The sequence below is a fragment of the Electrona antarctica genome, assembly GCF_951216825.1.
Source record: "Electrona antarctica genome assembly, chromosome: 13".
Lineage (NCBI taxonomy): Eukaryota > Metazoa > Chordata > Actinopteri > Myctophiformes > Myctophidae > Electrona > Electrona antarctica.
In genome coordinates, this window is record NC_136794.1 from 30,324,331 (window position 1) to 30,350,948 (window position 26,618).

General features: G+C 43.9%; 1 protein-coding gene across 1 annotated transcript in view; it reads right to left on the minus strand.

The window, feature by feature from the left end:
• ahr1b (aryl hydrocarbon receptor 1b) overlaps positions 1-10,958 on the minus strand; it is a gene marked incomplete at its 5' end in the record, with an annotated part of 44,227 nt that extends 33,269 nt beyond the window's left edge. Inside the window, 2 exons of the mRNA XM_079517752.1 lie at positions 10,055-10,242; positions 10,927-10,958. Coding sequence (XP_079373878.1) covers positions 10,055-10,242; positions 10,927-10,958 — 220 coding nt within the window. The remainder of the gene's footprint in view (positions 1-10,054; positions 10,243-10,926) is intronic.
• Positions 10,959-26,618: the final 15,660 nt, after the last annotated feature.

Consider the following 26,618-nt stretch of genomic DNA (forward strand, 5'->3'; position numbering starts at 1 on the left):
TGGAGACAAGCGGTTTCTGCCCGACAGCAACGGAATGTATTGCCTTCGACCACTGCTGTCAACAGCAGCGGTCTATGCCAAGGTATGACTCGGTATTCCCCAAAGTCTGAATGTTCTATCTAGCCTCAGTCTGCGGCCTCATAGGCAACAGTGGCAGGAGAAATACTCTGATTCTGTATTCAAAATATTAATTGAGTAAAAGTCGTAAAAGCCGTCAAAATAATTGTAGTGGAGTGAAAAGTACAATATTTGCCTGTGAGATGTAGTGGCCCAGCAGAAGTACAAAAAGTAACAAGAAAATGGAAATATAGTAAAGAAAAAGTACTTGAACATTTTTGACTAAAGTACATTACTTGAGTAAATGTACTTAGTTATACTTTCCACCACTGACAGACGACAGTCAACACATCGTCCAGTAAAAAAATAAACAAAAGAAAAAACCCAGCCATAACTGGAATCCCACAGCAATCCAGAGGGATTATTCACCATAATCTCCATCCATATTTACAGTAAACTCCATTGCAAAGGGCTGCGGTAGCACCCACAACAACAACAAGCATTCCACTATGATATCATCTCAGGATTAATCAGCCAGCCCTGATCTAGTTGCCGTTCCTCGTCCTAGAGTACAGGTTACAACCATCAGCCATCAAACCATGCACCGCTGGCGTAAGCAGCTTTGGCTGCTAAGCATCCCCAGTACACGCAGTACGTAGCTTTGTTCACGTACTGTACATGAGTGGTTTCCAACCTATTTCACATCAAGGTCCATTATTCATTCGGCATTTGAGCCATGGACCATGATGAGATTTAGCCTCTCAGACCCAGCATTCTGGGTTACACACCCCAGCATTTTGAAGCACGCTATTCCGACGCACCGCCATTCTGGCATTGTGGCATCACTAGCCCTAAACCTAAACTTAACCGCACAAACTCTTCAGAACTTCAGAACTCTGTCCCCAGCATTTTCTTATCATTGGATAAGATTTTGTCCACAATTCCATGCTGTATTGATGTGGTATAGGAGAGATACTGTATAAACGATCAACAAAAACTATTCTTCTTCATTCTCTAATTGTGGCGACGTCTTGTAAATTAGATTATGTTTAACAATAATTTAACGCCAAGTAATTGATTTAATTGATTATTAAAACAAATAATCGTCAATTTAACAAAACAATCGATTAATAATAAATCCCTATTTTGGGTGTATCCAAATAATCAATAGTGGCAGCCCTAGATCATGGGTGACTTTAGCACGAAAATCTACTTTGTTAAAATTGTGAAATGCCAGTGATGGACACAGCCAGGGTTAATCTCCCCTGCAAACTACTAACTTAAGCAGACTTGAGCAAGAAGCACATGACTCTCTTTAAGGGCTGACTGACGCTTCGGGACCTTTAAAAGGGGGAACTGTCACTTTGGGACCTTTAAGAGGGGATGTGACCTTTAAAATTAATTCCCAATTAAATGTGAATCCCATCATGTCAGAGCTGAGTGTGTTGTTGTCAGTGTGTTGACATTGAGAAGCAGTGGCTCTCAATTTCAGTTTGCCAGAAGGTGGAAGAAGTATTCACATTTTAGTAAAAGTATCAATCGTTTGAAGTAAAAGTCTGGTAATCAAAATGTACTTGAGTTAAAGTATTGGCCTCAAAATAAATAATATGCTCACAGAGCTTGTAGATCGTCTATAGCCATATAATTGACTAATGCATGTTTTTGTAATAATAGTGACTAGTAATACTTTTTTTTTTTTAATTTTATCCCTCGATTTTGTAACCCATTTTTTCTACCGCTGTGCCAATTATCTAATGTGATCCTGGGCTCTCTACACACCCTCCGCCAACCTAGTCCCCATATATGGGGGACATGGGGAGAGCAACGGACTTGAACTCATGCTTCCTTCCTGCCTGAGTGTCCAGGTTGCTCCTTTACACGTGACAGGGGGGAGTTTCCCTGGTTGGACGTAGCGCGTGGAAGGAACACGTTATTCCAACCAGTTCCTTTCCCCTCCATCAGGCTCCCCGGCTGGCCAGGGGGAGGCCGTTTGTTTAGAGACCAGGATTACTGCATGTTTTTGTGAGGGTACCTACCCTAGGGGACACGGGGAGAACATGCAAACTACGCACAGAAAGGCCCTTTCGCCAACCCCGCTTCGGGTATGGGCACTGATGACGCAGAGGAGGAAGCACGCCGCCAGCACCCACAGCACCCTGAGCGGGAATCGAACCCAGGACCTTCTAGCTGTGAGGCGACAGCACTACCAACTGTGCCACCGTGCCCCCGTGACTAGTAATACTAATAATTGTAGTGGCATAAATGTATCATATTTGACTCTGAGATGTAGTGGAGTAAAAGTTAAAATATAAAGCTTTGGAAATACTAATAAGTAAGTAAAAGTACCTCAAAAGTGTACTTAAGTACAGTATATGTACAGTACTTAGTTACTTAAATTTCCACCACTGGCCAGAAGAAACAGAGACAAAGCAAACAGCGGTGAAGGAAGGAGGGCAACGTAGCAGCAAAGTCAAACTATTTTCCAAGAATGTCAGTGAATGAATGCCCTGATTAGCTTAGTCAAGTCATCCGGGATTTTATCTCAGTTTATCCCCCACTGTAGCCCAAGCTGCTGAGTGCGACATTGAGGCACTCCTTCAGCCCTACAGTATACTCTATGCAGTGGTTTTCAACCTTTAGGCCATGAACGCGCAAAATAAACATATTTAGAACTGCATGGGGACCTCTGATGAGCACTTTGAATTGAGTTTTCACTCGGTTCCATAGATACATATTGTGAAAATAGCAGATGTACAACGCCTCGCGTGAGCTACCGGTGCAATAACTTAATTCTAGACAACACAGATGGATTGTTCTAATTAGGCTTATACGCGATTACGCGGTATGTATATGCGGTTAGTCGGCTTAATATTTCGACAGGGTGGAGGTGGGGGAGCGTGGGCTTGCTCAGACTCTCGCTTTGGACAACGTGGCTTTGAAGGGAATACAGCTTTCTAGGAAAGCAGCCTTATACAAGATGGTCCATGGTGGAGGTGGGTTGGGGTGGGTGGAGGTGGCTGGGTGGAGGTGGGTTGGGGTGGGTGGAGGTGGCTGGGTGAAGCACATTGACATTGTCACCTTTTTCACCATGGGGCTGTTTGCATGCCTGTAGGATAGGCTCAGCGAGTTAAAATGCTTATTTGTCTTCTTTCTTTAAGTTCAGTCTTCTATGTTTCTATGGCTTATTGTGCATATTGCATATATTCTTTCCTGCTATTTAACTACTACTAATATCTATAAGGCTTAAATGGTTCATTCATAATGTTTTATGCAAGTCCATTGTTGGTAGCTATTGTACTAGACCACTTATTTGGAACTAAAGTCTAGGGCAAATTTGTAAAAAGAAAACAGATTGTATAGGCTCCTTTCATTTGAGGTCTAAATTTGGGCTAATTTGTATAGTCACACATACATCTCACAGAGAGAGAGAGAGAGAGAGAGAGAGAGGGAGAGAGAGATACAATACACTAATATCCATATAATTGATTCTCCACACTAAATGATCCATGTCGAGAAGTGACAATAAGGGGAGGGTAAAATGCACAGAAGTGTCTTCAAAGGCTACAAAGCCACAATTAGTGTGGGGTAGACAGAGCCATTCCACCCACAGTCAATCTGATCTCAAAGCAGTTGACACACGTCACGTGCATGACATGACACACTCTATAGCAGTGGTCTTCATCAGGGGGTCCAGGGCCCCTAAGGGGGTCCACTAAGGGGAGAGGCCTGCTAAATCTTTGATCACTGATGACAGTGCTGCCAAACAAGTCTATGAAGCAGTCTATCAAGGGTCCCCATGTCATCTCTCTCTCTCAGCTAAGGGGTCCTTGGCAAGAAAAACATTGAAGACCCCTGCTCTATAGCATGGGTCTTCATCAGTGATCTTCACAGAGTTACCAAAGAGGAGGCCTGCCAAATCTTTGAGTGATAGGAACCTTTATTTTCACCACTTGAACCCTAGTTCAAGTTCACGGCAGGGTAGCATCTGAGTGTCACAGACACACGCATGACACACACACGTGTGCACACACTAACATCTCGCTCTCCATCTGTCTTTCTCCAAACTAATACTACCTACTAATTCAATATTCGTCATTATGGGCCTTGCAAACAGGGAGTGAGGAACGCACACGTTGCCTGGATCAACAACAGATCTGCTACAGATCTGTTCAAGAGGGGCTCGACAACGCAAGCGTAAAAAAAAGCTAAACCGAACCCAGGTCTGGTGAGTCGCGGGTGTAGCCGAGTGGCTCAGAGCCTCTGCCTGATGGCTTCAAAAGTCTAATATCTCCCCTGGTCCAGAGGGATATCCCTTTGGTCTAGTGGTTAAGATGTTGGATTTTGGCCTGGGCCGTGGCTCAGTGGTCCAGGCACCTTGGCTGGTAATCCAGTCTGGCAGTGTTCCGCGGGTTCGACTCCCGATCCCGACGGCCTTTACTGCATGTCTTCCCCCCATCTCTCTCCCCATTTCCTGTCAGCCTACTGTCTGTCCCTCCATAAAAAATATAAAATAAAGGTGAAAGCCGCAAAAAAATAAACATATAAAAAATAAAAATAAAAGATGTTGGATTTTCACACGGGAGGCCCGAGTCCGAATCCTGGGCGTTACACGGGCATGTGCACGAAACGAGCACACGCGCAACAAATTCATGGGACCGCGCTCACGTAAATACGCTTGCGTTGTCGCACCGCGACTTCTCTGAGCAAAAACGCAGGTCTCATTGAAAATGAATTATCATCATCTGCATCGCAGTCTCGGAAGACCATGGATATCTTGTGCCTGGGAGTTAGGTCTTCACCCAGCTTCTGCTGTCGCTGAGAAGACAAGCACGTGTGAGGAAGACTCGGCAGCAGATGACATACATGTGGGCCGGTCCCGGAGTTGTTGATGGTGTGGCGGTGTCCAGTTGTTTTTGCTCGAGTCTCAAGTCTGAAGTCACCTTCAGGCGGCACACCTCCGACACGAAACCGAGCGCACGTTTTTCAATCTCACAGTTATTTATCTCACACTTTTTCACTTGTACTGTGACATAAATATGCACACAAACTTTACTTAAAAATATATTTTGTTATGCAATTGCAATCTATTCCTCTTTTAAGTAATAGTGTCTCTTGGTGCAATCAACCGCAATCAACCGCAATCAACCGCAATCAACCACACACACACACACACACACACACACACACACACACACACACACACACACACACACACACACACACACACACACACACACACACACACACACACACACACACACACACACACACACACACACACACACACACACACACACACAGTAATTTAATGCAGCTGTAGCCAACCATCACACAGTGCTCCCAATATGTGGGGGGAGATGCCTCTCTACTGCCAGCCTGACAATCAGTGTTTACAATGTTTACATACAACAGATGACTGTGTGCTTGGCCAACAGAGGCAGCCCAGGGGCTCCAGTGCGTCGTCTGTCTCTGTGGAACGCCGTCCTTCCTTCCCCTTAATGTACTCGGCCCTCGCAGCTCGTTAATTACTTAGGGAGCAGTCCAGGAAGTAGGCTAATGCACTTAGACAACATGGGCCTCTATCAGCATGGGATTCTATATCTGACCTTGAGCGCCAACTGTATCAATAATATATTCTGACGGGTCAAGGCGAGCCATCGAATGCTTACTGTACATATCGTTGGGGTCGGGCAGAAAACCTCTTATGTCTATATATTTTTTCCTTTGTATGTTCCCCCCCCCCTGTACATTTACGCCCTATACTTTACTTTTACAGTGTCACACGAAAGTAGCAAAAATCTGCCATATACATTCTACATTGCAGATTGCCCTTTTTGAATTTGAAACATGAAAAGTAACTATTTTTGGACATAGACGTTTCCACCTGACAGCAATGATATGCTATTGAATGTAAATGGAACTCGTCCTGGCTATTAACCACTTTCACCCGGGTGTTCCTATTTTGGGCAAATTAAAATACATCACACATATTGCAAATAGCCCATCAACACGATGTATGGGGCTATAAATGGTTTATAGGTTCTTCTAAAGGAAATGGAACATTAAAGTTGTTTTTTGTACATACAGGGTACATACAGAGCTCAATAGATCGAGATGTTTAGATGTTTGCGAGGTCATCTACAATTCTACAGTCTACTGTATCTATATACGGAACAGGCAAACATAAAGCTTTCCACTCAGGGTTCTTGCTATGTGTATAACACATGTACTTCTTCCCATAACAACACACGCAAACACTTCAAAAAGACATGCATTTTCAGCCCCCCTCCTCCTAAACACACTCATATCACCTGGATCCTGTCAGTCTCACCCCCAAACAGCCATTTTGAAAAGCCACTGCCTTAAACAAACATTGCTCTCCCTCCATTTCATAAATTCTTTAAACTCCGGGGGGTTTTCTCTCAATAATTCATGCTGCCGAGAGCATCCGGCGGACGCATTGCAGCATATTCTCTCTTAAAAAGATCGCAGCCTTAAAAATAACGGCGTCTTCGCTCCGATAGCAGGGAGAAGGAGACCGTTCTGCATCTGTCGTCCACTGCCGTACAACTGTTCTTTTTCGATCCCCCACCCCCCCCAAACAACACACACAGAACGCACCATGCAGTCTTTTATTTTATGGTGGCATTTCTTTCAACTCTACGAATGAAAGAAAAAAGGTCACACACTGGCCTTGATGAAATATTGAGGAGGGGGCCCTTCTCTGGGAATCAAATACATCTGAATGAGGAGGGCCTAGACCACTGTTAGCAGATTTTGTGAGAGAAAACAAATCCAAAATAAGTGACTATAGGCTACATGAGTGCTTTAAACCTACAGTAGGCCTATTATACATTAATCGACAAGTTCATGCAACCCGTTGTGAGCTTGGGGATCTGCTAATTTCCAAAAGAGAAAAAGCGAAATGTTTGGAATATATTTGAAAAACTATTTTCAGATGGGGTTTGCGAAGAAATACATTAATGTGGGTATACACTTTTAAAACAAGCCCACTATTTACGAGCAACTCTTACACAAAAACAAGCCCAAAGTCGCTTAAAATAAGCAGACAAGTCCAAGCAGACAAGTCCTGTCTATAACTCCTTTCCACTGGCTGACGCAATGTGGCATGAAGGAAGGGCGTCAGGGAAAACCCGTCCCGCACCCAAAGACAGTGATGAGTTGGACATTCTCATAATGGCTGGAGAGACCGCAGCAGTAGCAACTAAGGCCTTTATACCCACTTGATTCACGGGCATCCATCCCTACTCTGGGGGAAAGCCATGGACAGAATTAGCAGATCTACAATCTCACCATGTGTCGTTTTGTTGTGTGTATATATATATCTTTTTTTTTTAACGTTCTGTTTATAAATGTTTTAGTTTTTTACAAATGCAGAAATAAATCGAGAAATACAAACAGAGTAATATATAATCTATATCTATCTATCTATCTATAAATGCAAGTCTCTGTACGTACATACGTACGTGTGTAATCCACGTAACTCGGGAACCGTTCGCCCCACAGACTTCGACACACAGATTCGACACACGTTCAACACCACGACAGGGAGTGCAGTGCCCGGTGTCGAGTCGGTCGGACCCACTGTTGTCCAGAACCACCCCAAAAGGCCTCTGCCTGGGCTCTGGACAGAGCCCCTGCCCAGGGTCCATATATGGAGCTGGCCTGTTCTGACATCACAGGGTATGCAGTGCCCGGTGTCGAGTCGGTCGGACCCACGGTTGTCCAGAACCGCCAAAAAAGGCCTCTGCCCGGGCTCTGGACAGGGCCCCTGCCCAGCTGGCTTGTTCTGACATCACAACACTCCATATTACAGAACTCCATAATATATAGGAATAAAGGGACACAGAGAGTCAGATACAGAAATCTTCATATAGAGTATGGGCATAAAAGGGACACAGACAAACAGGTACTCTGACACGGGTACATCTATCTTATCTATAATGCACCAAGTCTCTGTGTGTACGTACGTCAGTAATCCACGTAACTCGAGAACCGTTCGCCCCACCAACTTCAAATTCGACACACGTGTTCCACACCACCGCAGGGTGTGCAGTGCCCGGTGTCGGGTCCGTCGGGTCCGTCGGATACGCCGTTGTCCAGAACCAGCACAAAAGCCTCTGCCCGGGCTCTGGACAGGGCCTAAATTACAGTATATCCATATATGGAGCTGGCCTGTTCTGACATCACAATGATGATCTGACATCTGCATAGACTCCATATTTGGGCATGCCTGACAATAATAATTAGGTGAGGCATGCATTTCCAACTTGCATCGTTCCAAGTAAGCCACGGGCACTGCTCTAGTATCTATAAATGCACCATGTCTCTGTACGTCTGTACGTACGTGTGTACGGTTGAAATCCACGTAATTTGAGAACCGTTCGCCCCACCAAATTCAAATTCGACACACGCGTTCCACACCCCCCCAGGCCCCTGCCCAGGGTCCATATATGGAGCTGGCCTGTTCTGACATCACAACACTCCATATTTGGGCATGCCTGACACAGAAATCCATATACCTGTATAAGAATAAAGGGACACAGAGAGACAGATACAGAAATCTCCATATATGGGCATAAAGGGGACACAGACAGATGGGTGGAGCGGCTCTGACACGGGTACAACGGGTATTGCATGGTCATGGATCTCCAACTTCCATTGTTACCGACTTGGTGCATAAAACATCCTTGAATGAATGAGACAACAACTCAATCTCAAGTGAACCAGGTTTGTCAAAACACAGCAAATTACCCATCCACTGTACGATGGAAATGCAAGAACATGTTCTAAGGCTATGTGACATTTGATCAAAATCAAATGCACCACCAACAGCAGCGTGCTCATCCAGTGCTGTTGTACATAAGTCATGCAGTATAAGCGCTCACTTCACGTTCACTGGAGCAGCGGAGGCTCCAACTGTGTTTACAATGATGACCAGAACGTGTCAGTTAGCATCAACTCAGTCAGCATCAACTCAGGACACCATTCATTATACTCTATTCCAGCGGTTCCTAGAGTGGGGTCCAGGGACCCACAGGGGTCCTTGAGGGGGTTAATGAATAATTAATTCAATAATTGGTCTCCACTCCTTGGGGTGTTTTTGAGGGGCAATTAATTGAGAATTTACGGCATATGTGTCTGAGCAAAACGGCCTTCGGTATGTCTGTCGGTACGTCAGTGGAAACCCTTGGCCAATAAGGGACCACCTTCATTATAATCATCATCATCATAACCTTTATTTCAATTCAGTTGTTGAGTTTCAGTGCAGTTGAGGGGCAGGCCCTCATTTTCAATGTAGCCCAGAATAGTTGCACGTACATGAACTTTGTCCTCTGCATTTACCCATCCTACAGTCTCGCGTAGCCAGACAACTATTCCACAATCTCCGAATGCTATATACAGTCTGGAACTACTACTCCCGAAAGCAGAGAAGGGAAGCTATCATCTGTTCGCCATTTCTGTTCACCAAAATATATTTTAAAACATATTACTATTTATTTTAGAATTCCCATTTCTGATAATCATAAGCAGCAAGCTATTTGCGCGACTGTATAAAGACGAAGCAGAAGCGCCACATCCACTTTATCGATTAATCATTTTCAGAGCCTCCGTTGCTCCAGACTGTATGACGGAAGCGTTCAGAAAATGTGGGAGGCAACAGTCTGGCTGGCCATTAGTATGACACTCGGGAGCAGTTAGGGGATAAGTGTCTTGCTCAGGGACACTTCCGACACATGGCTGGGGCCTGCTAGAATCGACCTAGGGACAGTTAGGAACCAAATGGACCATTCCAGGTGTGTCGTGTACTAATATGTGCACTCTGAGAGTTATGGGATGGCCAGATAAATTATTAGATAATCACTGCTCCGTACCAAAGCTGTTCTTTGCCCACACAAACCATCATATAACATTGTGAATCATTTTCAGGTCCCAGCAAACTGAACAGCGAACACAAGAATGGAATTTTTAATACCAGTGAAGAAGTTCTTGGCTCGCAGGTAGCTGACACTAAGGCGGAGGATGGACAGTTTATCCAGGCTGGAGGTCACCTCTTCAGGGAAGGGCAACAGACTGGCCAGTCTCTCCAGCTCTCCGTTTAGCCGGTCCCGGTGTCGCTTGGACGGGTTGGACTTGGTCACCTCGGCCGGTGGCTGCTTCACCCTGGGACAGGTTTGGGGGACAAAGGGTTCACTTTTCAAATATTTAGGAATGTATGAATGTGATGACCCCTTCACTACATTTTTGGAATACCAAATGCTAAATGGTGCATTTATATAGCACCTTTATCCAAGGCGCTTTACATAGATTGTGCATTACATTCACCCATTCACACACACACATTCATACACCGATGGCGGCAGAAACCATGCAAGGCACCAACCAGCACATCAGGAGCAATTAGGGGTTCAGTGTCTTGCTCAAAGACACTTCGACACTAACTCTGGGGGAGCCTGGGATCGAACTGGCAACCTTGCGGTTACCATCCAGTCACTCTACCCCTGAGCCACCACCGCCCCGACCAAACAACTCGCCCCTTTACCAACTTGCCTCGGGAGTATCCGGCGGAACTGCGCGGCCTAACCCTAAACGTATTTCTAACCTTATTCTCAGTAAAACAAAATAAAGAATACAAGAACCGCCGCAGCGAGCGGTCGGCATGAGGTCGGCGGAAAAAAGCGTGGGCGAGATGGAATAGGGGCGACCTGTTTTTTTTGTGGCTTTTCTGACTGACAGGAAAGAGGGAGAGAGAGAAGGGGAGAGACATGCAGCAAAGGTCGTCATGAACGGGACTCGAACACGTGACTCGCTGTCAGGCCAAAGCCTATATGTGGCATACGCCTGGACCACTTGGCCAGCAGGCGCCCCATGTAACCCATTTTTGTGGTCATCTGTTTGTTCCTTTTGGTTTGTATTTGGTCCTAATGATTTCTTCTTTTCTGCCCTGTGTGCAAGGAGAGGGCCAGCCTGCCAGGGCTGTGTGTGTCTATGGTATTGGTTCTCAAAGTGGGATCCGGGGACCCCTAGGGGTCCTTGACGTATAGTACCAGGGAGTCCCCAGCTAAATGATAGTTTAGGAACCAAATGGACCCTATTGTACAAATGTAACCCCCATTTTTGGTTCCCCATGCAGTTCCCCATTCAAAATTTAAATGGGTTCCCCGTTTAAATGCCATTAAATGGTGGTCCGTAGCCTAAATTCATGTCAAACTGGGGGTCCTTGAAATTAAAATGGTTGAGAATCACTGCTCATATATTTTTCAAATGGGGGTCTGGAGGCAAATAAATGTCGATTTGGGGGACCTTGACATGAAAAGGTTAGTTCGTTTTTTCCAAAAATGATGTTTTAGCAAATTCAACATAAAGAAGGCGGAACCAGGGCGGAACAAGGAAGAAAGAGCCTGCTGGTTAGTCCATCAGGGACCAATCAGAAGGCTGTGAATGATGTGGCTGGAAAGGCCGGTTTCTAAACTGCACACAGCCCTCCTCTGAGTCTGAGACACAGAGTGGTGCCATTCCATAATGAACATTACAGTCTTTGCAAATAGAGGGTATGGGCATGCATAAAGTAAGTGGCAAATCAAGTGACAAGGTGAGTTTAACGTTGTGTAATGCAATCAGATAGGACTTTTCTGTTTCGATGTATGGGCTGCAAGGCAAGAAAGTAGAGTATGAGTTTTGCCACTCAGTAGGCGTTCCCGCATAACTTCCAGGCATGATGATAATGTCACACGCATTAAGCTAGAAGGAAGCAATCCTATATATAGGCAAAAGTGTTTCACTGAGTTGGATATGCCACTGTATACTGTCCAATCAGATGAGGGCAGAGCACACAAAAGCCTTGGGAAGAGTTTCAATTTGCTGGCCAATCAGAGGGGAGAATAGAGAGTTATTGCACGATTTAAATGTTTTTAAATTATTTGCAGTGCAATAACAATAGTCTGCTTGCCTATAGGCAATCACACTAAAAAAGGAGAAAACATTTAAACAACTCCACACTGCACACACGACACTGTCTCATTTGTATAGGTTCATTCAAGCTGGTGGTTTCTAGTGGTTGGCACATTATTAGCTCTGGTCCATAGCCCTAATGCTTAATTCTGCCTTGCAAGGCAGAATCAAGCATTAGGGTTAGGCTATAGCACATTATTATGAAGTCTTCATATTGGCACAAAATATCAGGAAATGCCTTTTACAGTATACAGTATCTATCTGTGCAACGAACCATGTACAACCCAGATTCGGCACAAACAAGGGACTAAATTATTTTCGCTCCTATGCCACCAAAATGTGGAACGCCCTACCAACAGTCATTAAGACATGCAAATCCCTTGACTCCTTCAAAACCGCCCTCAAAGGGCACCTACGGACGGCTGCAATTCGAAACTGGCCCCCGTAAAAATCTGAATCCCCCCCACCCCCCCTTTTTTCCCCTCACTGTATATGTCTCTTTTCCCTTTTTACATCTATGATGAATTCCTGTTCTGTTCTTTGACTATATAGAAGTGTCTATTTGTACGTCTCTAAATGTTTTGATGAATTGAACATGGTGGACCCTCTTGTAAACAAGTGTAATGCTTAATTGGGTCGTCCACTCACAGTTAACAGTCTTTGTATTGAGTTTGTGCTTGAAATGTACTGTAATTCTGCAAACTGTTAATAAATATTTCAATCAATCAATCAATCAATCTAATACAGAAAATGCATTTCAAAATCGGATACCGACATGATGAACGAAAGATTGTAAATCCCTACAGAATAATTGAATGAGAGAGAGAGAGAGAGAGTGAGAGAGAGAGAGAGAGAGAGAGAGAGAGAGAGAGAGAAAGAGAGAGGGGGGGGGGGAGTAGGCTATTCAATTAAATGAACATGAACAACACAAAGGTATTCATTGTCTCAATTTGAGATTGAAAAAGAAAAGATAAGTATATCTGTGTGTGTGTGTGTGTGTGTGTGTGTGTGTGTGTGTGTGTGTGTGTGTGTGTGTGTGTGTGTGTGTGTGTGTGAGAGTGTGTGTGTGTGTGTGTGTGTGTGTGTGTGTGTGTGTGTGTGTGTGTGTGTGTGTATGTGTGTGTATGTGTGTGTGTAAAACATAAATAAATAAAATAAATCAATGAAGAAAATAAAGAAAACCCTGACCATAAACACGCCAATTATAAACTGCAGAATGTGTTGCAAAATACAGTCCTAATACTATAATGCAGAAAACGAATTAATGAATCAATTAATTAGTTAATTACTTAATCACCTTACTTAATCATGCATGGATTACCAAATAACATTCTCAGCATGAATTGACAAATATGACCCATTCTGCTTTTTATTGTATTCGTTTTTAGGCATTAAATTAATGACCATAAAGCAATTTTTAGGCCTGTGGATAATTATCTAATCATTGTCATTGGTTTATTGGTGGGGGTTAGGCTTACGCTTCCTAAATTATAACACATGAACACATTTATGTTATATGGAACATTGGGCACAAATGTAATGCAATGGTAAATGAATGCAAAGCTGCTATAGGCCTATGCATGCACAATGCACCTGTTCCCAGCAAACCACACGAGTTGAGGAAACAGAGCCTATACTTCGCATATTTGAAAATAGCAGATATATGCAAACTCACATGCAACAAGCATCACATGTGATGACACAACAAGCTTGTATAGATCTCCTATTTTGATTTTTTTTATCCACAAAAATTGTGGAAAATTATTTAATAAAGGCCTATAGATAAAACAAATATGATTTTACTAACCCATTAAAAATATATATTTATGCATTTGTTTATTTATATAAAACAAATTGCAGATCTATAAAAAATATGTGTGAGAACTACTCATTTAGAACGCATTAATATGTAGAATCGGCCTCAGGCTACAGCCATTTTCGAATGTTTAAATAATCTAGAAATATTGTGGAAAAGAAGAATTGTGCCAGCTATAGGGGTCCCTTTTTCAAATGCATTGTTCATGGTCAAATAGGTATATAGTATAGGCCTATAGGCTATATTAATAGCCTAAATGTGTGGGTCCTTTGAGGATGAGGACCCTGAATGGCTGCAGCAAAAAAAACAGCAGTCAGATGAGGTGAGATGATGAGATGAGGAAAGTGCCCGGCCGCTTGGAGCAAAAGCATCAAAGCTAAAGGGCGTGTTGACAGAAAATGGCGCACCGATGCAGCGATTTAAGGTCAAGCCCAACGAAAAGTTCCACAGTAATGTTCCATCAATTTAATTTGGATAAATTATTGAATCTATAAAAACGCATAGGATATAGCCTTTATATAGGCCTATAGCCTATAGTGGACAATAAATAATGTATAGCCTTATAGTTGTGATTTTGTATTCAAATTGAAATGCAAGCCTGATGCTGCAGAAGTGCAGGCCTATATAAACTAAAGATTTGACTATGCAGTTGGAGCAAAGTATAGGCCTAAAAATGCGTTCTATATATGTGTAATAAACTTAAGTTATATATTTATGGAGATAAAAAAAGTTTTGAACCAATTCAGAGGGGGGGAATGGCTATACAGGATGACGGTGCAATGTATCTGCGTCACTTTATACATGCTGCAGGCCCTTAAGTCCCATGCAGAATTAACTGATAGGCCTAATAGCCTTTACCCACCCACAATAATTGGACTTCAGTTCAATGCATGAATAAATACTGAGATAACAGGCCGGGCCTGCATCAAATGTGACCATTCTGGTGGAGGCCATTTGTCACGGGACAGAAAGACAAGTGATCAGAGTAAAATGATAAACATATATTCGCTGAATCTATAAAATGTACACTTACGCCCGCTGGACTGGTTTTCTCCTTTTCCGTCCTGCATACATGACTGCAATTCTCTCTTATATAAGACTCCAATGAATCCTTCAGCCAACGGTATTCTTGTAGGCTCAGCGGTCTCGTTCTCCGTTGCATAAAAAAAGCCCACACGAAAATGTTCTTATACTTAATCCTCTCTAGAGGAAGAACACAACTATAAGCAAGAGCAGAATAAATAAATAAAATAGCCTATATTAAAACATAAAACGGCTACAACTTGCTTTTTTTAGCTATAATAATACGCTTGTGCGTAAAAAATAGCCTATTGAATGTCTTCTTCCCAAGTGAAGGTGCAGGGTCACCGCTGCAATAAAGTCCCGAGACTTCAAATCAGTGCGGTGCCAGCCAGGCATCTAGGAGGGGAGAAATGAGACGATTTGCCGATTTCTGTCTTTAATCACAACAAAACAAAAACGACCACCAACTTCATAGTTGATGGTGAAATTAGAAGCCGCGGTTGTTATTAACTCCATCCAGCAGATCTTCGCATGCAGTGCGGGTGCACCGTCTCTGTGCGTCGGAGAAGCTGCAGCTTTTTGCACGGAAAAAACACGCACTCATCGCACGTTGAATTACTCCTGCATGGCTTTTTTTTAACGAATTCCGACGCTGATAACAGACGAAGCTATATATGCACTGACTTATGGGTTTTCGCCATATTTAAAACGGGATATTATTTCCAATTAATGCATCATCATCATCATCGTCATCATCATCATCAGGTCGTCCGGGGTAGTCGGCGAGAGCGCGCATGCCATTAGCGGGCACGCGCCAGCCAGGGTCCGGCGACCGACACAGATTTGGAAACGGGCGCGCGCAAAAGGCAAAAGAGGGCACGAGTCTGAATCCCATGGTCCGGAGGGACGGGCGTGTGCTGGGATTGGTTTAGCTGCGGTTTATAGCGCATGTGAGCTTGTAGATCTGCTATCATAAAAGTATTATTTTCCTAAAAAAGTGTGTGCATGTGTGCAAAAAGGTGTGTGCATGTGTGTGTGTGTGTGTGTGTCTGTCTGTGTGTTTTACAATTTACAATTTATATTTACCTACATGCAGATACAGAGTAGGCCTTATGTATTTTGTAACACTTTGAAGAATCTTTAGAAAATGTTTTGAATATAATAATTAAAAACAAAATGTAGAAAACCAAAAAAATGAAGGGGTATTGATCTACTCACGACCCATAAAAATTGGTCCGAGACCCACATATGGGTCCCCGACCCACTGTTTGGGAAACAGCGTATACTACGCCGTCAGCCTATCACTCGTCCAAGAGAGCGACGGGGTGTGCTTGCCCGACAAACACGACTAGCCAATCACAACGCGCCGGGGCAAACCCCATGTCAGTCTCCATGCAACGGAGCAGGCTGTGTGTGTGTGTGTGTGTGTGGGTGGGTGGGTGGGGGGGTGCTGGGAGGACGTGCGGGGGCATGTGAGAAAATGTCCTGGAAACACGGGCAGAGCGCGCCCACGCCCGCGCGCCCCCGCCGCCCTCCTTCTGACCAATCAGCGTCCAGATGAGGGGGGGAGCGATGGAGCGGTTTATGTTGAGCCTAAGTGGCCTTGCTCTCTATGTAGGTCAGAGGTTAGACTTTTAAATTATGGAACCTGTCCTGCTCAATTCATTTAGCACAGCGTCACGGGGGTGGGGGGGGGGTGGCTGGCATCTAAAGGACTCTAGATTTATTTGTAATTTTTTTTAGATCACATCCGATCGTTTCAAGCAGTTCCTGTAGTTGTCTTGCTGCACAATGACAGCACATTCAAAAGAGAGCACAGTACAAAACATTGGATTGAACACTGATGGCCTACTGTTCAATACCAGGCCTCTCGTCTGACTCATTCACCCACTCGTTTTCATACGAATAGTATAGGCCCTGTTGATAGAGAGAAAGAGAGAGAGAGACAGAGACAGAGACAGAGACAGACAGACAGACAGACAGACAGACAGACAGACAGACAGACGACACGTACCCAGTCGTCCTAGACTTTGAAAAGCGTGAGCGGTGATCAGTCAGCCTGTCGATGTGGACAAAGTACAAATGAGTGGCAGAACTCCCATGAATACAATGTGATGCGTCTGTCAGCTTGTAGATTGGCTACTTACAGCGAGCGACACTGGAGAGCATCTAAGGATAAATGGCCTTGGAGACTTGGACTATATCCATCTATACAATTGAGAAGTTGTACACGTTGCTCACGGCCTCACGCACAACTTTACAACCGCACACAGCTTTAGTTTCCCACAGCGGGGCCAGCTTTTGCAGTTTCCCTTTCCGTGATGTGATGGAGCGACTGCAGTGAGCACGGAAAAAACACGTGGCCGAACAGATAATTAGAAAAGACGAATAAAAGGGCACGGTACAACACATTTGTTGTTGTTTTTCTTCTTTCTAATTATTTGTTCGGCCAAAAAAAGTGTTTATTGTCATGATTTTCCAACTCGGCTGTTGGCTTTGTCCAAGCCTTTAAAGGTCTTTAAATAAATACTTTTTGAAACGTCTACGAAAATGAATGGGATTTTTTTCCCTGGTGCTCTATAGTAATGTGTGTGTGTGTGTGTGTGTGTGTGTGTGTGTGTGTGTGTGTGTGTGTGTGTGTGTGTGTGTGTGTGTGTGTGTGTTGTGTGTGTGACTGTGTGTGTGTGACTGTGTGTGTGTGTGTGTGTGTGTGTGTGTGTGTACGTGCACCAGGGTGTGTGTACGTGCACCAGGGTGTGTGGGGTATAAGAGAGGTTCTGTGTTTGTGTAGACACAGCGGGTCCCGGTGGGGATGGAGGCCATCGCAGCTGTGAATGTGTTTTTCATGCTCTCTGCTCCGCCAGGACAAAAAAGGAAGCAAAGCTGTGCTCTTTGCTGTCAAGGTTGTGAGTGACAGACTGTCCTACTGGGCCTGGGATGAATGGATGGGAGGAGAAACCAGTGCACTACCACTCAGTGATGGAAAAAACTAAGTACATTTACTCAAGTACAATTTAGATTTTTTTTAAAAAATATAACTTTACTGAGGTACTTCCAATTTTCTATATTCTTACTTCCACTCCATTACATATCAAAGACAAACACTTTTACTTCACTATCATTATTTGGAAACTTTATTTATTGACTATTGCGACCGCAAGTCTATAAAAAAAGTGCATTTCTCGTTGGTCCGTCACACCGCCATGCCTCGTGACATCACGTGTCATCATCAGGGATCTCCATATATGGGCATATTATGTAGTCGCCACGTAGACGACATCGCCATGGGGCCCTTCCCCATATATGGGAAAGTCAATATATTGCCATATAACGCCTCCATATATGGTCACGCCTTGTAACATCATGGCTCCATATATGGTGACACCACGTGTCGTTACATCATGGAGATCCTTAGATCTCATAGATGGTTGTCAGTCCAACACGCCTCGTGACATCACACGCTCCATATGTCATTCTGACATCATCAAACCCGAAAATTAAGGCCCGGCCCTACCTGGGCCCTCATCAAACCCTGTACACTCAAGACACTGCCCCCGCTGCCACCCTTAGATCTCCATATATGGAGCTGACCTGTTGTGACACTCCATATGTTGATCTGACCTCATCAGACCCTGTACACTCAAGACACGCTCCATATATGGCCAGTACATATTTCATTCCATATGTTGATCTGACCCCCATGCCAAAGCACTAGCGTTCGCCCAGCAGTCTGCCGTCACCCAGGCGGATGCGTGCACGCTTCTCGCCCTCAGGGCGTCTTACTGGTTATGGTTATAGGCTAACAAACCACTTAAGGCCTATTATGCTTTGGCAATTTGAAGATAGCAGATCTACAAGCTCACAGTTTGTCACTTTGCGTTGCGATGTGTGCTTGTAGATCTGCTATTTGAAAAAGACAGGGTAAGTCGGCGAGAGCATACATTTGAAAACTTGTGAAATGGGACCTGAGTACTTACTTTTGGTACTTCAAGTATATTTTGATGACAAAACGTTTTCTCACTTGAATTTGGAATAGCAAAATTGTACTTAACAGACTATTTCTACAATAGGGTTATTAGGGTATTGATTTTATTTAAGTAAAACACTCAAGTACTTCTTCCATCACTGCTACCACTCACACTGTTGTGACTGCCATATAGTGTGTGGGGAGGCAACCAGTGCACTCCCATTCACACTTGATGTCTCACCCAGTGCAGTGTCCTTCTAAAAGGGATATCCTCAACGGGACGGGTTGGGCAGTGTGGTGCTGGTGGCACTCAAATGAAAAGTTGACTTGAAATGACGGGCTACTAGCCTGCTACCACACAGTGAAAAGTGTGCAGCAGAGCTACAAGATCAAATCACTCCGCAAATGCGGCACGTTGTGAGCTTCTAAAGCTGCTATCCAACTATATCAGTGGTACTCAACTAGTGTCCAGGGACCACCAGTGTTACTTGAGGGGGTTCCAGCCTTCCAGGTGGTCCCCAGCTAAATGATAGAGGTTACAAACGGCCACACAGACAGTGCAGTAGCACGCACGCACGCACGCACGCACACACACTATATTTAACACGTGCACTCTTCAAATCCAGGTTGTGTTATTAGCACACATAGCTTAGCTCAAACAGCTTAAACATCAACTTCTCATGGTTGTTCACATGTGGGGTCTGCCGGGGACACCCAAGGGGTCCGCGAAGCATTCGCTGGAGGGCCCCGACGACCTGCCTCACAAAAAGGATATGGTTGAATGATTTATCAGTGAGAGTTTAGAGTTAGGTCATATCATGCGCTCAACATAAAGCTCCAACAGCGGCGCTCTTATCATCATACCTCACATTCCGTCATTCAGCTGAGCACATTCCGTGCTCACATACATACACACTTGTGCATACTGTAGGTGCTCAAATAGGTTGAAGTGTCAGGCTACCCAAATATGGCATATATGTCATGCTCACTGTGACGGCATGACCCATCATAGACCCAAACAAATTCGACCATGGAGTGTCTTTACACTTTGACTCAAGTAGCGGGGGCTGAGTAGACTTTGTCCACCACCGAGTGTGTTAAGTAAGAAAGGATAAGTAAAAAAAACTAAACATGGAAATCCAATCTCACAATCAGCTGTACATAATATCACGCTTACACGCAAGCTCTTTGTTTGCCAACCGTAGAGCAGCTTGTGTCTTTTCCAGTGGCTTTCTGTGAGTTGTGGTTTTGCAAGTGATCATTTAAACTGTGGCTTGGGTCCCAATTCAGTTTCAGGGAAGTAAAAAAAAAAGACTAAAGGATGTAATTTCATAACCGAGGTTGAAGAAAAATACAGTACTAATATCTTTAGCAAATGTCCCTTCTGCAGAAACAGCATTCCAAATATCTCAACTTACAAGAATATAATTATATGTATACTCCGCCGTGCATACATGTGCCTCTTAATCAAGGCTCCGAGCAGTTTTTATAATCTTCTGGCAAAGTAACATAAACTTCTTGCTGTTATGGGAAATCAGGTTAGAAAGGTTGACATGTTGCAGTCATAAATTAGCTCCAGAGAAATCAGACAAGCCAATACTATAGTTCTTACTGACACGTGGAAGTGGCATGCAGCGCACGCACAGAGAGACAGACACGCCCCGCGCGAACGCACGCACACACACACACACGAACACACGCACACACACACACACAACTCAGGAATCTATATAGGGTTGTTATATTGTTACCTGCTGAGATTTAAGACTTTGATTTGGTTATTCTCTGTGACAAATACAGTAGATAGGCTCTTCCTTGAATGATGATAACGCAATAAAGTTGAACAATATCTGGTTTCCAGGGGTGGAAGAAGGATCTAAACCTTCAAAGTAACTTGTTTTCAACTTTCAACAATATTGTATCTCTTGGGATGTAGTGGAGGAGTAGAAGTGTGTATTGAAAAATGGAAATACTCAAGTCAAGTATAAGTACCTCAAAAGTGTACTTACAGTAAGTAGCCTACAGTATTGAGTAGATGTACAGTAGGTAGTTTCCATTGTTTTCTCCTGCAGAACAGCAACAGGGGAATTAGCTGGGAAGCTAGGTGACCTAATGTAACATCTGGTTACCATGGTGACGGTGTATTAAAGATACACGGCCCCAGGTGGAGAGCAGTGCAGGCAGGTATAAGTGGGGGGCGGGGCCTCTGGAGTTGTAGATGCTTCCTTAATTTATTTTACATCACTGGTTCTCAAGGTAAACGAAACAAGAGTAGGCACCTAAACCCAGTGGTTCTAAATGATTGTGATGCTGTATTAACACATTTATCTGGAAACCACCTGGTACCTCCCTCAGGGACCCTTGGGGGTCCCCGGATCCCACTTTGAGAACCACTAACCTAAACGGCATGGCCACTTCAATGTTAAACTGCAAAGGAAAGAAAATTAAGGTTTGATGTTTTTTTTTTATATTTTTTATGGAAAGACAGACAGTAAGCTGACAGGAAATGGGGAGAGAGATGGGGGGGAAGACATGCAGTAAAGGCCGCCGGGATCGGGAGTCGAACCCGCGGCATACTGCCAGACTGGATTACCAGCCAAGGTGCCTGGACCGCTGAGCCACGGCCAAGGGCAAGCTTTGATGTATTAATTATTGTGTTAATTTTATCCTGAATTGAGCCTAAATGTCTGACGGTACCTTGTGCCGTTTACATTTCTGGCAAATAATAAAGTATTAAATCAAAAAAAGGATCTGGAAAATGGTTTGCAACGTATGTAAAGTAGGCCTATATGATTTGAACATGCTTGAACATTCCAGGCATATTATTTCTACAATTTGCTATAAGTTGATTTAAAAAAAAAGGTGTGGCTCTATAAATATAGATATGACAGTGGTTCTGAAAGTGGGGTCCTTGAGGGGGTTCCAAGGGGACCCTTTGCAGGAATATTATAGCACAATCAGTTTAACCAATTTAAACTTTTATTTTATTATTATGGGAGACACACAACATCTTATCAGATACGGGTCTGCAGCCATATACATATTTCTTTGGGCGCCCGGGGTTCTTGACATTAACATTTTTTGAGAACCACTGAATTATAAACATCCATCAATCAGTCAGTCGACACTGGCATGTTTGCCAACCTGCGCTTGCCTTGATGAGGCAAGCGCCTCATCAACCCAAAAACTCCAGGTGCCGCAACTGCAAAACGCACAGCTTTATCCTGTCATTAAACAATAACTATATCACTATATTATTCCACATGATTGAGGGATGTGTAGCTTTCAGAAGACGTTTTGACTCATGTGGATCCAAACGTGAGATTTATTGTTGGGAGGCTGCAGGCATGCGGTTGCAAAGAGATTATAAACTTCAGAACGAACCTGGCTGCAGTGCTGCCTGGAACCTGTAAAGTAACTGAATACATTTACTCAAGTACTCTTAGTACTGCATGTACTTAAATAAAAAAACATTTGAGGTGTTTTTACTTTACTGGAGTATTTCCAATTTGAGGTACATTTACTTCTACTCCACTATGTCTCAGAGGTATGCACTATGCAAGTATTTTCCTTCACTACAATTATTTAAAAACTTTAGTTAACAGTTACTTAACAGCAGATTTTGATGACAAAACATGGGCTAGTTTACCCACTTCAGCCCCATTGAAAATAGAGACAATCTACAAGCTCATAATGCATCGCATCACAACCCATTAGCCTATGATCTTATAGATCTGCTATTTCCGTTAAAAAAAAGTATATATATATCCCACGATTTTGTAACCTATTTTTCACCTCTGTGTCAATTATCTAATGTGATCCTGAGCTCTACACACCCTCTGCCAACCTGGGGAGAGCAACGGACTCGATCTCATGCTTCCTTCATGCATGAGTGTCCAAGTTGCTCCTTTACACCTGACAGGGGGGAGTTTCCCTGGTTGGACGTATCACGTGGAAGGAACACGTTATTCCAACCAGTTCCTTTCGCCTCCATCAGGCACCCCGGCTGGCCAGGGGGAGGCAGTTTAGAGACCAGGATTACTGCATGTTTTTTGTGAGGGTACCTACCTACCCTATAGGGGACACGGGGAGAACATGCAAACTCCACAAAGAAAGGCCCTTTCGCCAACCCCGCCTCGGGTATGGGCACTGATGACGCACCCACAGCATCCCCCAGCGGGAATCGAACCCAGGACCTTCTAGCTGTGAGGCACAGCACTACCAACTGTGCCACCGTGCCCCCTTGGCGCCCGATCTGCTATTTTCAAAAGATGTTTAATACATTTGAAAACTTGTGATATGGGACATTCTGCTATTGAGTAGGCCTAGGCTACTTTCTGCTTTTGGTACTTTAAATACATTTTGATATCTTTTGAGTATTTCTACATTGCAGTATTGATACTTTTACTTAAGTAAAAAATTTGTACTTTTTTCCACCACTGCCTGGAACTAAAGAAAAAAAAAGGGGAAAAAAAGAAATAGACGGCTCCGACTGTCTACTTCTACCACCACGACTTGGCATCCACCGTCGGATTCTTTTAAGTCTGAGATAAACCCTCCTATTAATTTGTCACAATAATGATGATGCTCGCTTTATATAAACATGACACATGCACTTATACGTGTTTAATCTGAATTGATGTCGGGGCTGTTACTTTACACATTCACTTCACTCCCCCCTCCCCTCCCTCCCTTCCCTTTTAGTGGTGCAGGATGTCGACTCACCACCTTCATTGGAGGATCAAACTTAAGGCTGTGTTTGCAGAACTTGCAGGAATCCACTTTGAATTGAAGTTGAACTCATGATTCATACACAGCCATGCTGCCGTCTCTGTGTCTCATAGGCCCAGGCTCTGTCTCTATGGTGGGGGGAGGGGGACATGAGCTGAGCTGTTCAACCTGTGTGCCCCCTTGTGGTCAAACATAGGCGTTTCAGAATGTTAGACTGAACTTAACATTCGGGTTTCCAGAGTGAGTGTGGACACTGGACAGTAACAAAGTAGCCTACATCTACTAGAGTATTTGTACTAGGCATACTTTACTTGAGTATATGTATTTTACATACATACATATTTTATTTGGATAGGTTATGACTTTCACTCACTACATTTCAAAGACAAATATTGTAAGACCTGTTTTTTACTTAACAGGTCTTTCTCAGAATGGAAAAATGTGCCTACTACAAACATTATGAATTAACCACTTAAGACCCATTTCAAATATAGCAAAAACAATAATTATTGATCTACTACAGCTATACGAGCTGGTAGGCTGGTTACCTTATAGCATACAGTAGATCTGCAATTTTCACTATTTTTGAGTGGTGCAAACCACTCCAACAACCAGCTTTGTCTGTATGTTTGTGTACCTGTGTACGTGTCCGTGCACCTGTGTACGTGTCCGTGCACAGGTGAGCATGGTTACCATGGTCACTGACATTACGTCAGACCACAGCTGATCAGGCTATATAAGACCTTGCACCACTCAGTTCACACGGGTGTGATTTCTTTTGTAACATATAGCATACATTTTATGATGGAAAGATCAAACTAACTTCAACTCTGAAACTATAAATGCAAATGAAATCCTTCCTCCATGTTGCCTCCCCTCAAGAGCCAAACGCCCCAGAGCCGAAGGAAGCGTCTTCCTTTTTATTGCGACCGTAGGTCACATTTACCATGAATTTCCGTGTGTCACGGTCACGCCTCCATATATGCCTTGTGACATCACACCTCCATATATGGTCACACCTCGTAACATCACGCCTCCATATATGGTCACACCTCATAACATCACGCCTCCATCTCCATATATGCAGCTGACCTGTTCCGACATTCCATATTATCCTACCACACCCGTCCTTCCTCTTCGATGTCTTTATTCAAACTCTAGACGGGCCCACCCCAAAGTTATTAGTGCAGCCGCGCACGGCAGCCGGCGAAAACTACCTCTCTAACAGGCCCGAAACTTAAGGCCCGGCCCATACGTGGGCCCTCATCAAACCCTGTACACTCAAGACACTGCCCCCGCTGCCACCCTTAGATCTCCATATATTGAGCTGACCTGTTCCGGCATTCCATATGTTGATCTGACCTCATCAAACCCTGTACACTCAAGACGCTCCATATATGGCCAGACCTCATCAAACCCTGTACACTCAAGACACTGCACCCGCTGCCCCCCTTAGATCTCCATATATAGACCTGACCTGTTCTGACATTCCTTGTGTTGATCAAACCCTGTACACTCAAGACACGCTCTATATAGGCCAGTACAGAATTCATTCCATATGTTGATCTGACCCTCCATGCCAAAGCGCCAGCACTCGCCCAGCAGTCTGCCGTCACACAGGCGGATACGTGCACGCGACCTAGGTCAGGGCGTCTTACTGGTGTCTATGTTCCACGTGCATCCAAGGTACGTCACGGAAGGGAACGTACCAATCAGAGGCTATGTAAATCTTTGTTTTCTCATGCCAATAAAGCTCCTCTGGATTGAATTAACCTCGCCTCACCAGGCTTTCCACCTCGGAGGAAAGCCTAGTCTCTGTTCCAAAAGTGCCGTGTGAACCGGTCTGGAACTATAGTCTCGCGTAGCCGGACAACTATTTCACAATCTCTGAATGCTATATAGAGTCTGGCAGTGCCGTCTCTACAGGGGGGCATTGCCCCCCCAGATTGGATTTTGTGCCCCTCCAGTCCAGATTGGCCAGTAGTATAGCCTATGCCTACGGCTACCCTACTGTAACAATATTGTAATGTTTTACAAATGTTAAATCTATATATAAATATGCATGCAGAAGACATTATAAAGCTCAACATATTTGTATTTCTTTGTTTGTTGTTGGTGCCGCTGCTGCTGCTGTATAATTGTAGCCTACTTGTAGCCTTTTCCAAGCATCACTTTATTAATAGGCGACTATTTGTTATACATAGGGGGGTTTGAAAAGATTAAGTGCCCCTTTTTGAAAAAAGTATGCCCCCCTGCCGATTTGTACCTGGAGACGGCACTGGAGTCTGGGACTATAGATCCCATGAGCTGAGTAACGGAAGCTGCCATTTCCGTTCACGAAAATACATTTTAAAATATCTTTACATTTACAGCAACAAGCTATAGCCTTAGATGATTTATATTTATATTAGAATACATTTGCGTGACTGTAAAGACGAAACGGAAGTGGAGAGGAGGTTCCACTTCCGCTTTATCGCATACTCATGAGACCTCTTCCGTTGGCCCAGACTGTATGATGAAGCGTTTGGAAATCGCGGCGGCAACAGTCTGGTAACGCGAGACTAGTCTGGAACGGATTATATCGTTACTTCATGTTGTAGTATTGTTTTGTAGTCATCAGGCAGGGACAATCAAACGGAACTTCCTATTCCCTCAAACCGGAAGAAAAACAATAAAAGCTCTCGTAGCCTGTAGCTACGAGAGCTTTGAGGGAAAAGGAAGTTCCGGAAGATTGTTGACTACAAAACAATACTACAACATGACGTAGCGATATCATCCGCTCCCGACTGGTTCATAAACCTAAAATGGAATGGTGCCCAGGCTAGGATTGAATTGAAGGAAGTCCCGGAAAATAAATTTTGAGCGATTGAAATAAGCAATTTAGCCTAAGACCCAGCTGCATGGTCGGAGCTGCACTGCACTCTGGATGTTATGTAATTTTTCACTTGTAACACTCCTTATTGGATAGACTTTTAACAGATTAAGTTAAGAGAACGGCTGATCCGGAATTCTCCTTTAATTTACAATTAAAGCAAAAGAAAATTACATGAA